Source organism: Schistocerca piceifrons, chromosome 10 (genome assembly GCF_021461385.2).
Source record: "Schistocerca piceifrons isolate TAMUIC-IGC-003096 chromosome 10, iqSchPice1.1, whole genome shotgun sequence".
Taxonomy (NCBI): domain Eukaryota; kingdom Metazoa; phylum Arthropoda; class Insecta; order Orthoptera; family Acrididae; genus Schistocerca; species Schistocerca piceifrons.
In genome coordinates this window covers 22083753-22098422 of record NC_060147.1, presented here as the reverse complement: position 1 = coordinate 22098422, position 14670 = coordinate 22083753, and the positions used below count along the sequence as shown (strand labels likewise).

The window sequence follows — 14670 nt, the reverse complement described above, 5'->3', positions numbered from 1 at the left end:
TGAGGGAGCAATTCCATGTACCGCACGTACGTGGTGCCTTCCCAGCGCTGCCTGTTTTCCAGTTGCACCGTGCCTCGTTGACACTCCGGCTCGGCTGTGTACCCGACGAGCTGCGGGGCTCAAGAGCGCATCGCACCTCACGTACTCTGTTGCCGGTACACTTGGGCTCAACTACCCAGAGAGTAGGCAACAGGACAGAAGAGGTCGGGCACAGCAGGGCTCAGGCAGGCAAATGTGGCACGATGCACGTCTCTGGCCACAGATGCATCAGAAGCAAACCAGGGGCTGAAGGTTTATGAATCCCAGAGAAAGCCCTCCAAACAACAAATAAAAATGTTGGCACAGGAAAGAGCCTCGTGTCTCCCATGGCCACACCCCTGATATATTTGTATGTATGCCCCTCAAAGGCGAGTATGAAGTTGACAAAAATGAGCAGGAAGGACGTCACAGGACTGGAATCAGGTGGGCACTGGTTGAGGTAATGTTCATCGACAGCCAGGTTATGTACGTGGGGAATGTTGGTATAGACAGAGAGGAGGTATCAGTGGTGACAAGCAAGATGTGTGGTGGCAGTGGGACAGGTACAGATTTCAGATGATCTACAAAATATTTGGTGTCTTTACTACAGGAGGTTCTTTGTGTTATGATTGCAGGTGTTTATTAACAAAGTGTCAGAAAGTCGTTTCTGAAAGTATTTGTATGGAAGTGAAACATGGACGATAAATAGTTTGGACAAGAAGAGAATAGAAGCTTTCAAAATGTGGTGCTACAGAAGAATGCTGAAGATTAGATGGGTAGATCACATAACTAATGAGGAGGTATTGAATAGAATTGGGGAGAAGAGGTTTGTGGCACAACTTCACTAGAAGAAGGGATCGGTTGGCAGGACATGTTCTGAGGCATCAAGGGATCACCAATTTAGTACTGGAGGGCAGCATGGAGGGTAAAAATCGTAGAGGGAGACCAAGAGATGAATACACCAAGCAGATTCGAAAGGATGTAGGTTGCGGTAGGTACTGGGAGATGAAGCTTGCACAGGATAGAGTAGCATGGAGAGCTGCATCAAACCAGTCTCAGGACTGATAACAACAACAATTAACCAAGGCAGATATATGTGTTGATTGGATGCTTTGGAGCCAGCAACTATGGGACGGGTTGGGTTTGTAGACGTTAGCAAGAAGGTAAAAGGTGAGAGTGCAGGTTGGGGTACGAAGTTCTATGCGTTATTAGTTCTTGTGAGGAGCCTGAGGTTTTGAGGAGGGACTGCCGGTCAGTTCGTATCACAGGATTAGGGCGTGGAAGTGTCAGGAAGGCGGCACAGATCCTCAATTACACTATATGATCAAAAGTATCTGGACACCCCCAAAAACATATGTTTTTCATATTAGGTGCATTGTGCTGTCGCCTACTGCCAGGTAGTCCATATCAGTGACCTCAGTAGTCATTAGACATCGTGAGAGAACAGAATGGGGTGCTCCGTGGAACTTGCGGAAATCGAATGTGGTCAGATGATTGGGTGGTCACTTGTGTCATACATCTGTACACAAGATTTCCACATCCCTTAACACCCCTAGGTCCACTGTTTCTGATGTGATAGTGAAGTGGAAATGTGAAGGGACATGTACAGCACAAAAGCATACAGCCCGACCTCGTCTGTTGACTGACAGGAACTGCCGACAGTTGAAGAGGGTTGTAATTTGTAATAGGCAGACATCTATTCAGACCATCACACAGGAATTCCAAATTGCATCAGGATCCATTGCAAGTAGTATGACAGTTAGGCGGGAGGTGAGGAAACTTGGATTTCATGGTCGAGCAGCTGCTCATAAGCTACACATCATGCCGGTAAATGCCAAACACTTGGTGCAAAGAGCGTAAACATTGGACGATTGAACAGTAAAAAAACTATTGTGTGGAGTGACTAACCATGGTATACAACGGGGTGATCCGATGGCAGGGTGCTGGTATGGCGAATGCCCAGTGAATGTAATCTGCCAGCATTTGTAGTGCCAACAGCAAAATCCTGATGCTGTGCTGTTATGGTGGGGCTGTGTCTGTCATGGAGGGGTCTTGCACCCCTTGTTGTTTTGCGTGGCACCATCACATCACAGGCCTACATTGATGTTTTAAGCACCTTTTTTGTTACCACTGCTGAAGATCAATTCACGGATGGCGATTTATCATGATTGAACACTTGTTCCTAATGCACGGCCTGTGGCGGAGTGGTACTCGACAATAGTGTCCCTGTAATGGACTGGCGTGCACAGAGTCCTGACCTGAATCCTACAGAACACATATGGGATGTTTTGGAACGCCGACTTCGTGCCAGGCTTCACTGACCGACATCGCTACCTCTCCTCAGTGCAGAACTCCGTGAAGAATGAGCTGACATTCCCCAAGAAACCTTCCAGCACCTGATTTAACATATGCCTGCAAGAGTGGAAGCAGTCATCAAGGCTAAGGATGGGCCAACACAATATCGAATTCCAGCATTGACGATTGCAGGCGCCACCAACTTTTAAGTAATTTTCAGCCAGGTGTCTGTATACTTTTGATCATATAGTAAACATACTCCCTTCGGTCATGTACCACAGTGATAAATCCGTTGTCTGCCAGGAGGATAATGATGGAGTCATCAGTTTTTTAGGGCCTGGAGTTGTGCAGAGGGTAGTTTAGAGCCATGTTGTAGGGACCTGAAGAAGGATCATGAAGCAACACAGTATGTTAGAACTTCTTGGAAGGATTTTGATGTATGGATGATGGATCAAATTCTGATCATGGATGGAATTGTTCAAAGTACAGTTCAATATTAGGTTTGCTGTTGGAAAGGTTATGAGATTGGATTCCAAAGTAATACTTCCAATTAAAGAAGTGTTAAAGAAAGTAGGTCCATAAGCAAAGGAGCACGATTAAATGTAGACTTAGGGTTAAACATGAGACCCTTGGGTAATACAGATAATTGATGAGGTGCAAGAGCCTCGGAAGACAGGTTGAGAACGCTGTACTGCTGTGGCTGGTTCTTGTGATCATTGCTTTGGGAGGAGTGGTGAAGGCTAGGGTTTGTTAAGGTGGTTTGCCAAGTTTTGTGTGTAAGTGAGGAAACAACAGAGGTAGATAGCTGCAGCATTTTGTACAAGGAGAGAAGTTTGTTGGAGTGGAAATTGGCAGAGGAGGTATATAAGTCACAGATTAGCTGGGTTAGTTCACATTATTGCTGTATTTGAAACTGTAAGGGGCATTGGTGATGAGTAGAATTACACCCAGAAACAGGGACTTTCAATATTAGGGCTTTGGAAGTAACCCCAGGTAAAGGCCGATTTCAAGAAGCAGAATGTGGGACCTTAGCACAGATAGAGCAAAAGCATGTTTACGAAAAGAATGAAAATAATTAGTGACGGTACTCATCGTGGCAAAAAGTGGAGGGTTTTGAGTATTAAGAGATGGTGGGAGTTACAAAAATGAAGCAGCAGTGGGAAAAACTAAGACAAGCAAGGAAAAAGATTGGAAAAATAAAAATAATAAAAGTACAAAAATTTGAAGGAAATTTGTGTGAACAGACAAGTTTGGTAGGTCAATCTGGGGGGGGAGGGGGGCCAAACAGCGAGGTCATTGGTCCCATATGATTATGGAAGGATGGGGAAGGAAATGTGCCATACCTTTCAAAGCCACCATCCTGACATTTGCCTGAAGCAATTTAGGGAAATCACAGAAAACCTAAATATTACGGTCGGAGGAGGGTTTGAACCGAATGAGTGTCTAGTGTGATAGCCACTGCGAATCCTAGCTTGGTTATGTGAGCAGGCAAGGGATACCAACAGGTAAAAAAAAAAAAAAAAGTGATAATTTTTTTCAAGAAAAGTGACTATACATAGGAATCTGCATTTTCCTGAAACGATTTAGGGAAATCACAGAAAACCTAAATCAGGATGGCCGGAGACGCGTTTAAACCGTCGTCCTCCGGAAAGCGAGTCCAGTGTGCTAACCACTGCGCACCCCAAGAGACAGGAAGAGGTGGTCATAGGAGAGAATAGAATGTACTGTGTTTGAGCATTAAAATAGTGCAGACAATGGGTGTAACAGTCGACTTTCACGGTTTTGCATTTTAAAAAATTTGCACAAAAAGGTGGAAAGAATTGTGTAGAAGGAACATACATGGCGGGAAGGAAAGAAAAGCTGTGTCAAATTTGTAAATAAATCAGCCAAAGCCCACGAGTAGAAGACCCTACAATGTACACTGAACCGTAAACAAAGAGTTATATGAAAATTCGCAAACAACAATAGTGAATCACCTGTCTAGGTGCACCGAAATCAGTACCGACACTAGGGAAGATATAGTGGCAAGATGTTCGTTAAAGATCTATTTTATTACATGTCTTGCACAACAGAATGATTTTATCTAATGCAGACTGTACATTTAGAACAAATAAGTGTTCTCAACAGTCTAAAAAATAACAATACTTGTTAGGTTATTAACTATTCTGGAATTGTAAACATTCCAACTATTTACTGGCAATAATTCCATATAGATGGACAACTAGAGTTGTGGAAGGTTTTCATATGCCTATACAATAAATTTGACCTGATATCACAAACAATAAAAGGAAACTATTACAATAGCAAATAGCCTGTAGGGGACACAGCAACCACAGCAAATAATACAGAGACGAAACACTCGCAGGTTACATACGATCTGATTTTATAATTGGACTGTACCGCCAGAAACAAGCCGAATTTTCGTGATTAACCACCTTTGCCATGAGCTGAGATTTCTACACATTTGATGAGACTTGCATCTGATGTGTGAAACTGGTAATAAAACTTAAATCGAGTGTGACCTGCAGGTGTTTTACATCTACATAACAACTGAAGTATAAAATGCAAGTGTATTCTGTGAGTAGGCTGGCTCCGTGTGGATGTTATTGGCTGCAAAGTACACTGAACTCCCAGACAGGTAAGAAAACTACATGTGTAACACATGTACCATTACTGACAAAAAATAAAAGAGCCAAATGCACATCATTGATACCCAGTCAAATGTACTGAGCACTCACAAAAAGCTAAATAGAGAAATGTGTTGAGCAGATGCAACTTTGGAGTAGTGAACCACCCTTGCACAATACTTTTCAAATGGTATGACATGCATATTAAGTGATATATTAGAGTATTCTAAACGTAACTTTCCATTCGTGACAAATTCAGCTCACAAATACCCCTATCGCAAAAATACAAGAGAGGAAAGGAATTTTATTGCCTACAGCAGAAACAGGAATTCAGCACAGGATCTGTGGTAGTACTGAGGAAGATGGTCTGAAATTGAAAAGTTCTGTTCTAGTGTGCAACATACGAGTGACATCTGACACTAAGGCAACAGTAGCTAAGCATCTACGCAAACAGGTCAAACTCTGAAGTGAAAGACAGTACATACTGTCCTGAACTTACAGGGTCTACTCCCACAAACAACCAGTTGGGCTTCAGTTAGCAGCAGTTTGAGATACTGCGAATATGTGACACAAAGCATGATCTTTGTATATCTTTACCTAAATATTATGGAATCCAAGTCAAAGGGATACTCTAAGATGCCAGTTGTCGGTACGCGTGCACGTAGGATGTCTTGTTCGGTCGGAAGAAAGTCAGATCTCTCAATCCTCTCTAAGTCGCTCAGGTAGCTGAAAATTCACAAGTCAATGCATTTTGCTTTTTAATTATGGACAGGAGCTGAAAATTCACATTATGGGGGAAGAGTCACCCCTCGGTGTCCTCTATTCTCGTGTTCACTTAAACGACACAAACTACAACACACAGCATGCACATGCATAAAAGAAAAAACAATAATCGTTTAATTCCAACCAGCTTCCAGATGGTCCATTTCTTCTGAAACATGCCAACAATCACAACTGGCTGCTGCACAACCATACAAGCCTTTACCACTATCAACAACTCTAGTAAAAACTTTTACTTCCTTCATTAATCCTTCAGGAATGTACAATGCCACATGCTAGTAATACGGAAAACACTGGTACTTTTCCATCTCGATTTCCTCTGTCATTTTTAACACTGGAAAATCAATATACTCCTAATAATCTTAATTAGAAATCAGCTCCAAAGTAGTCTTCAAGAATACGACAATCCAGACTATATGCTAATGTTAGTGAAAATCTGCAGCAAAGCTTTATCAAACGAACCTCATCAGAGTGGAAACAATCTGGAATGTAACTGGTGCACTGTGTCACACAATGTTCAGTCGATTGCACTGATGTCTGGCACGTAAATTGTGGAAGTAGCACGGCTATCGAGTAATTTGAGACTGACTTTACAATTGAGACTCGCACATGACTGGACTGGCACACACTACTAATAAGGTCACAATTACCGGTAAAAGGGCACTCACTGCCATCGGGAGTCGCACCAAAAAAGAATAGAAGCAGAAATGGCAGTTCTAAATTTATTTCTTTGCATAACATGCCACATTTCGACATTTCATTTGACATTTAAAGCCAAAATGACTGGTAATTTAGCATAGCATGAAAAAGGCTTTAAAACATACATTTTAAAAAAGGATTTTGAAAAAACCATTATTTGTAGCTTCCACATTATCTTACATCACTGAAATGTTCGAACACAGTTTATATATTTATGTGGAAAACACAGTATTATGTTACTTTGTCATCTTTTCTCCAGCCAGACCACTGTGACTGTACTAAAATGCACTTTAAAGTGGCTGTACATTCCTCTTCAAAGCCTTTGCTCTTGTGAAACTGGGCATTATAAACCGTATCTATCCTGTTAGATGCCCTTTGTAGGCCAATTTGAGGTGGTTTTCTGACTTGACAGACCACAACTGTATCACATCATATTGTTTCTCTTCACTTCGCTTACAAAACTATCAAATGTTAACAGTTATCATTTACACCCTGTACAGACAAAACACTCTGCCAAGATACGGACTGCCATGGGACCAGAATTCGTTACTGTGACATTTGGGTGGTAACTTCAAAAGAAAAAGCAGAAGTAAATGAGTACCGATGCCACAACATTGGCTAACAAACAAAACACTAAAACTTTTATTTCACTATGGAGTATAAAGACTAATTAAACAGCTGAAGCCCATAAATTCCAACACTATAGAAGCAAACAATTTAATTATTTTTACGTCATTTTACATTTTCGAGGATACAAAATACTTTCACACACAACGCATATCTTCACAACAATGCTTTGAGCTTTAACTTTGTAACTAAAATGGCAGTTCAAGTTTAGGCAGCGTACCAATGTGATAGCCCATCTTTACTTAATCTGTCTTTTTTCCTCCTCCTCCCTGTTTTGAAAGCACATACTATCTGGAAGCTGTTTGCCAGAAATTTACTAAGAAGAGAAAGACAACACAGATACAGAAAAAATTCATGCACACAGAAAGAGTCCCAGCAGCCCGTAGAGAGAAAAGTTTCCATTCCACATGCAGCAGTAGAGAATGGAAAGCCACCACCAGGTCACGAGATGACGCTTGTACCTAAAACGAATCTCCTCCAGATCAAACGGATACTCTATGATGCCGGTGGTGGGCACTCGCACTCGCAGGATGTCCTGCTCCGTCGGGAGGTAGTTGGGAGCCGCCACGCGGTCTATCTCCGACAGGTAGCTGCGATCCGACAGAACGACATACTTGACACAGTTACAAAAGTGAGAAGTCAATAAAATACCACCTGGCTCAATCTAAAGCAAAAACAACAATTGTGATTCATATTATGCAAAATAGAGACAACAAGTAACCAATCATTTAGTTATGTGCTAAAGTGCCAGCTTCTTCTTGTCAAGTAACTGCTTAACATTTCAGTTGATAAGTTATTACTAATATTTATACAGACTCAGATTATTTGTAAAATCTGTCAAAACTGAATTTTAGAGGTAAAATGTTTGCTTTCCAATCACCATGTGACTGATTTTGTAGTCTTACAAAATGCTCAATTACTTTATTCTTCTACATCTGGTTTACTGTTCGATTTACAAGGCATATTTGAAAAGCAATGGCCACTCTAAACACTTTTATTAGCTTCTTCAGCCACTCTGTACAGCCCTCTGCCCGTGTATTTACAATGTCAACAATGGAAGCCTAGTGTCTTAGCACTTTGAAACCTCTGTCCACGAAGCCACTGCTTTGAGTGTGAACAGAGGTAGTGTGATGTGAGTGAAAGGGGAGAGAGGGTGGGGTGTGGTCTACGAGTTTCCGCTGGAAATGCTGAACCTTTTCCTTGGTACAAGCAGCAGTGCAGAAATAAATGCCATCTTTAAGCTGTACTTTCCTTGGCAACAGTTTAGCTGCCATTTATTTTGGCTGACCATCTCAGCCTTTTGGCCATTTCACAGCACATGCCATAGCAGCAATGGCCGATCAGATTACAGATTTTGCTCCACTTGCAGCACGATTTCGTCGGATGCTGGGTTTGGCACTCCACTCTCCATTGTGCAGCTCTGTTCTTTCAGTTTTAAGGCCTCGACAGAAGGTAATTACTGTATGCCCGTAAACTAGATACGGCTGACCAATCTGAGTAGCTGTAGGTTCATTTGCACACAAAAATCTGATTACAGACACATTTCACAATTTGTCTTTTTCCTGGTCTTTATCCTGTAAATTCACGGGGTTGACACATTAATTTCTGATTTGGCATTGTCAGTCAGGAATGATGGGGCAGATGCTCTTCCTGTCTCCCCCCTCCCCTCCCCCCACTGAGCAGATTTCATGTACCCAACTGTATACATCTGGTGCTATTCCATATGAAAGTGTGGAAATGTTTTCTACATGTTCATGTATTGTCAGAGGCGGGATGTGGGCACCAGCCCAGTGTTTATCAAGTCGGATGTGGGAAACTACCTAGAAACCACACCGACCCTCATTACGAATGCACAGGGCCAGCAACGCCTCTCCGAACCCAGAAACAACATGCTAGCGCACACAGCTATTTGGGAAATTACACTTCACCATTTGTAGGAGCAACAATTCACAAAGCTATTGTTTGGTTTTACCAACAGTCAAACAAGTACTGAAGCAAAACAATAACTTCTGTGCCTTTGTAAAATCAATAGGTGGGGATGCACTTCTGCAACTTTCTGCTCAGCCACTGAAATTTCTGTATAAGTAAATGGCCCTTACTTTTCACACACACCTTGTAACTACTCCCACCCTCCTTCACTGTATTAACATTGACATTGTTTGGACTGCACCCATCTCTACCCTTCACAAAATTATGAGATAGACTTGCTGGCCATTACTTACCTTCAGAAGGCACTACCAGGCACTACACTAGCTTTTGGAACTAACAGCTTCTCCATCAGGAGAAAACAGGGACGGTCTGAGGAACCAGTATTGACCAAAAATCATCCATGTCCATCTTTCAGCAACCTACTGCACTCTTATTTTCTCCTCGTATTAAAAAAATAAAATAAACTGCTCATTTCAACCCTTTCACTGCAACAGATGAGCTCTCTGCATTCCGAGCCGAGGCTGCTTTCGTTACGGCTGTACTTCTTGACAAATTCTCGTGCCTGTGCTGAGGGATGGCATTCCAGCCAATACAAAATACTGATCATCCGATTTTTTGAAAACTATTGGGTGAAAAATTTTGACTTGTTGCACATCTTACAGTCTGATATCTGCACCCAATAAAGAACTGAATTTCTTTTCCTTATCTGTCATACATATTATGCTGCATCAAATTAAGTAAGATCGTGCACAAAATTTTACAGAGTTTACAGAAGTAAAAACTCATTGAGAGAACTTTGCGTAAAATTGATTATACCTTACACATTGCAGTGAATGAAATATAGACAAGTCATCAAAATTTTATTTACAGCTGAGAGCAGAATAATGTCTCATTACATTCTCAAGTTACTGGATTTTATATCCAAATATCAGTAGCGAGCAACAGGTCTATTCACATCCTTGTACATCGCAGATTGTGTAGTCATAACAACTGTCATCGCGTATAAATGATTCAAGATACCGAGACGAGGTTTTCTGCAAATGATAGCATGCGATGAGGTAGATATGTTGTATGATAAATACTTTAAACCTTTTTATTCATTGAGGTAGGGCAGAAACTCGTTTGCAGCAGTGAGAGGTCAGCAACTCAGGACACATTCAGACATTCATAGCAGTGTAGGAAATTTCAAGTGGCACGCATATACAGACCTGCAGCACCTGGGGTATGGCTTAACAGGACACGTATACATGCCCACAGCAGTGGAAGGGTTAAAGAAAGATTACTCCGAACCTTTGCATTTCTCAGCTAATGTAGCATAATGTTCCGGGCATGACCTTCCCTTTTAGTCCTTACACTACTTTGAGAATCTGACCACTGTCTTCTCCCTGAAAGCTAACATACTGCCACTATGAAAACAAAAGTGTCACAAACCTCAAATATCGACAAAATTATAGCAACCTGACATTTCCAAATGTCATTGTCCGGATAAGATTTGATTCACTAAATACTGATCTAATGTAATTCATATTTCAGCTCTATGACAAATGTTTTCAAAAACCTATTAGATATGTTATGTGGTACTACGTGGAAGTGACAACTGCTTTTGGTTGGATTGAGATTGCACAATGAGTACATCGTTATTTTATGTTTATAATGAAGTGAGTTACAAATGTCAGTTTATATTAATGAAAACAGTTATCTAATGAACATGTCCTTAATCTTTTGCTACAAATTACTAAATTGTGGATTATATGCATTTATGATACACTACTTTGGTAGATAGGTTATCTGGAAAGATATAGTAAAATTTCAAAACAAAGCTATAAAATAGTGAAAGAATGAGGTATATCTAAAGATAAATAGACATGAATACGAAAAATTTGTCTGGGAGGACAACAGTATCAAGGATTGGAAACATTACAGAAACTAACCACACTATTGAAATAAGGGAAATTGGCTGTCTTGCAAAATGCATGCAAACTTTTTGCAAGTCTACAGAACAGCCTGAGTTCACAACCAATCCAAATGCTCTATCACGGATAAGGAAACTACTAGCAGTGCGCCACTTTCAATTTGAATGTCAAAAAGCTTACGAGTGGACCACACTGAGCAAGTGCGACACACTGACAAGCACTTCCGACAGATTTCGCATAAGCTGAGGATCGGTATGGAAGTGTCGAGGTTGAGTGGAAGGTGAAAGGATAGTGTGTTCCTCAAAGTGCATCAAAAGCAGAAAGGCTCGCAAATGGAAATTAATAACATGTTTTACTGACATGTGACAAATGTACTCAACCACCACAGTTGTATGGAGTACATTTGTGGAGGGAGGGGGGGCGGAACCAACAACAACGCACTTCTAAACATGACCAACTCCAAAGCTTCATTTTTTTTTTCTGAAAAGGGAGGAACCGCAGTTACTGTTACATCTGTGCACTGTATCTAAATGCTCGAAAACTTTCTTCATCCAGAACTTGAAACATGTCCAGCGAACTTTAAAGAAATGAGGTTCCAACAGGATGGTCCCTTAATTCTCATGGCGAGAACATCCACGGAACTGGTTCAACAAATGTTCCCAGGACATGTCATGTCACGAAATGGTAATGTTAATTGGCCCACAAGCTCACCTGATTTATCAATATGTGACTTCTTTCTGTGGGGTTACTTGAAACTGACAGTGCACATTAACAGCCCTACACAATCGATGACCTCAAGAGTTCCATGCCAGGAAACTGTGCAAAATGAAGTGTTGGAGAGAGCCGCAACTTTCAGGACAGGATCCAAATTTGTGCCTGGCAAGGTCACCTCAACATTATTTTCCAAGCCTAATTAAGGTATGTTGATTTAAAAAATGCAATGAAGTCCTACTACCGAATGTAAGATTTTTATAAAAATAAAACCAGCATCTAGTTATTCAATAGTGGAAAACGTGCATTTGCTCAGTTTCATCCTGTACAACTAATAACAGTTTTTACAGAAAAGTCCTTGCAATTTAATTCTACTTTTTAAGATATTATTATAATCTTATTTTGAGTGGTTACTCTGAGATGAAGAGGTTTGCAGAGGATAGAGTCGCATGGAGAGTAGGATCAAACCAGTCTTTGGACTGAAGACCACCACCACAACAACAACAACAACAACAACAACAACAACACCACCACATTTCAAATGGTTCTGTTATCTTATAGAATGGGTGTTTCTCATCATAAATCTTGTAAAGCAAGCACCGAGCAGATTTTGGGAGTTTGTTAAAAAAAAATTTCATATTATGTGAGTTTTTGGTCTTTGTCAGTCTGTGTCACAGTGTATTGAAGTCAAGTCAGCTTCCAGTGTAAAGATTGCGTATATTCTCTCTGATCCCAAGCTAGAGTCGCTTTTAACATAAAGCAATTAACTGTCAGAAGTCACAACTTTTGTGCGACTGTACTGAGAAAATCCCTTGGATCCTGAGATCCGAGTGACCATTAGTTCATTCATCAGGGCAGAAAAAGTGATAAGTTGCAGACGGTAAAAAGGATGGCATTATTTTTTAACTTTCCCAACCAATCACGCTCTCCTTCCCACTTACAGAACTAATAGTTCCCAAAACTACGATAATATCATGTACTTTTATATGTATATACAAGTAGTATACCTCCTGGAGGTAAATTTTGGCCAACAATTCCATTTCATAATTTCAAGTATTTATGTAATATTTTCTGTAATTTACAATGTTTAATTTTAAAAAATAAAAAGAAGAGCTCTGTGTTATATGCATTTTTGCATAAGCAATACACAGTGACAATATTTTACGCAACAACACAGGAGGTGATAATTTATTACTATTACTGGGCAGAGCATGTTGAAATTCAACTGTTATTGTTATTCCCTCCAAACAGTCACACTATTCCACACCCTCCTCTCCCCTGCCCCTCCCCCCAACCCTTTATATGTGGGTGTTTTAACAATCTGCATTTCAATCATTATCTCAGAAGAAATCATTACCACAAAATAAAAACATCCTATTATAAACGGGATTGTTTTATCTTTTCTGTTTTTAACATCTTTTTTTTTTACTCCAACAAAGTCCATACTTACTACTTGGCAGAGTCTGTGAGCTGGTACTCGCGACGCCTGTCGTAACATTCCTGAATTCCTGCATCTGCCCACAGATCCTTGATGGCCTCAACATATGGACTTTCAAACGTTGTTACTGTTTCAAAGTCCACACTTCGAATGAGTTCTGCTTTTTCCTACAGAAAAAGAAAAATATCGCTTTATAAATACAGAAAGAAGTTGTTATTATTATTTATTTATTTACACGTCTAGTTTCGTAGGACCAAATTGAGGAGCAAATGTCCAAGGTCACGGAATGCTATTACTATCTTCATCATCTTGATCTTTATCTTGAAAGAATACACCACCGTTTGACTGTATATTTCTGTATTTTTCTTGTGTACAATCTAGATTTCGGCCCTCATACCATTTTCGAATACAATTATCTTACACAATCAATTTTGCTGTGTACTGTGCAGGATGGCAAATACACAGTTCAACACATCTACTTAACACTGGTATAAACTTAGTGGAACAGTTACATCTTAAAGGCATAAGTTAGTCTTGTGTTTACATGCTTTGGGCTGACTTCAACAGATATGATGTGCTTGTGCAACAATGTGCAGCAGCTGCTTTCCTACAAGACTTACATGTATGTTAAGCACTTATGTTGAATGTGTCGAAATGTGTGTTTGTCGTCCTGCACAGTACACAGCAAAATCATGTTAATGGTCTAATAAAATTGTACTTGATCATGGTGTAAAAGCCAAAATCCAGATTGTACAGAAGAAAAATAGAGTAATAAACAGTCGAATGCCATGTACTCTTAAAAAAAAAATTACTATATGACTGTGGTTCAGCACTGTCGAGAACGTTTTTGAAAGAAATTATAAACTAAGACTCACTTGTTAAACAATCTTGTATGTTGCTAAGGTAATGTCTTATGCAAGAGTTCATTGTTACAGTTTTATCTTGTTAAAGTGTGAGCAACAAATGTGTTCGTTCCAATCAGGTAACATCTGTAAAGAACTATGCTAACAGGTTATGGACCCAGACTGCATACTTCCACCTTATATATATTTGCCCTTCATAACAGTCACACAGAAGCGCTGCAATGTCAAATTCTAGCTGGCTTTGGCAGTAGTGTTCCAAAATGCTCTGCCATCACCTGAGCGATGCCACCAGGCATTTTTTGAACACCTCATGACGTCAGTACTGGTGCTATTAGGAAATAACTATGTTTACTGGAAATCCTCCCAATGGCTTCCCATACTTCCATAGAACAAGTTGAACAGTTGATGGGCCCAGTTGCTGGAGTCCAGGAATGCTTGGCTTTTATTTTGTCACCAGTCTTCTGACTGGTTTGATGCGGCCCGCCACGAATTCCTCTCCTGTGACAACCTCTTCATCTCAGAGTAGCACTTGCAACATACGTCCTCAATTATTTGATTGACGTATTCCAATCTCTGTCTTCCTCTACAGTTTTTGCCCTCTACAGCTCCCTCTAGTACCATGGAAGTCATTCCCTCACGTCTTAGCAGATGTCCTATCATCCTGTCCCTTCTCCTTATCAGTGTTTTCCACATATTCCTTTCCTCTCCGATTCTGCGTAGAACCTCCTCATTCCTTACCTTATCAGTCCACCTAATTTTCAACATTCATC

The 14670-nt window shown here is 40.5% G+C and overlaps 1 protein-coding gene across 6 annotated transcripts in view; it reads right to left on the bottom strand.

Moving 5' to 3' along the window:
* Positions 1 to 14670, bottom strand: part of LOC124718859 (guanine nucleotide-binding protein G(q) subunit alpha) — a 79138-nt gene that overhangs the window by 47097 nt on the left and 17371 nt on the right. For 4 of the 6 annotated variants that reach the window (XM_047244493.1, XM_047244494.1, XM_047244490.1 and 1 more), the window contains 2 exons: positions 13050 to 13204; positions 5538 to 5666 (listed from right to left, as the gene is read on the bottom strand). In XM_047244493.1, the coding sequence (XP_047100449.1) occupies positions 5538 to 5666; positions 13050 to 13204 (284 nt within the window). Of the gene's footprint in view, positions 1 to 5537; positions 5667 to 7507; positions 7637 to 13049; positions 13205 to 14670 lie in introns of all 6 variants that reach the window. The other 2 variants (XM_047244492.1, XM_047244491.1) reach the window with 1 other exon arrangement.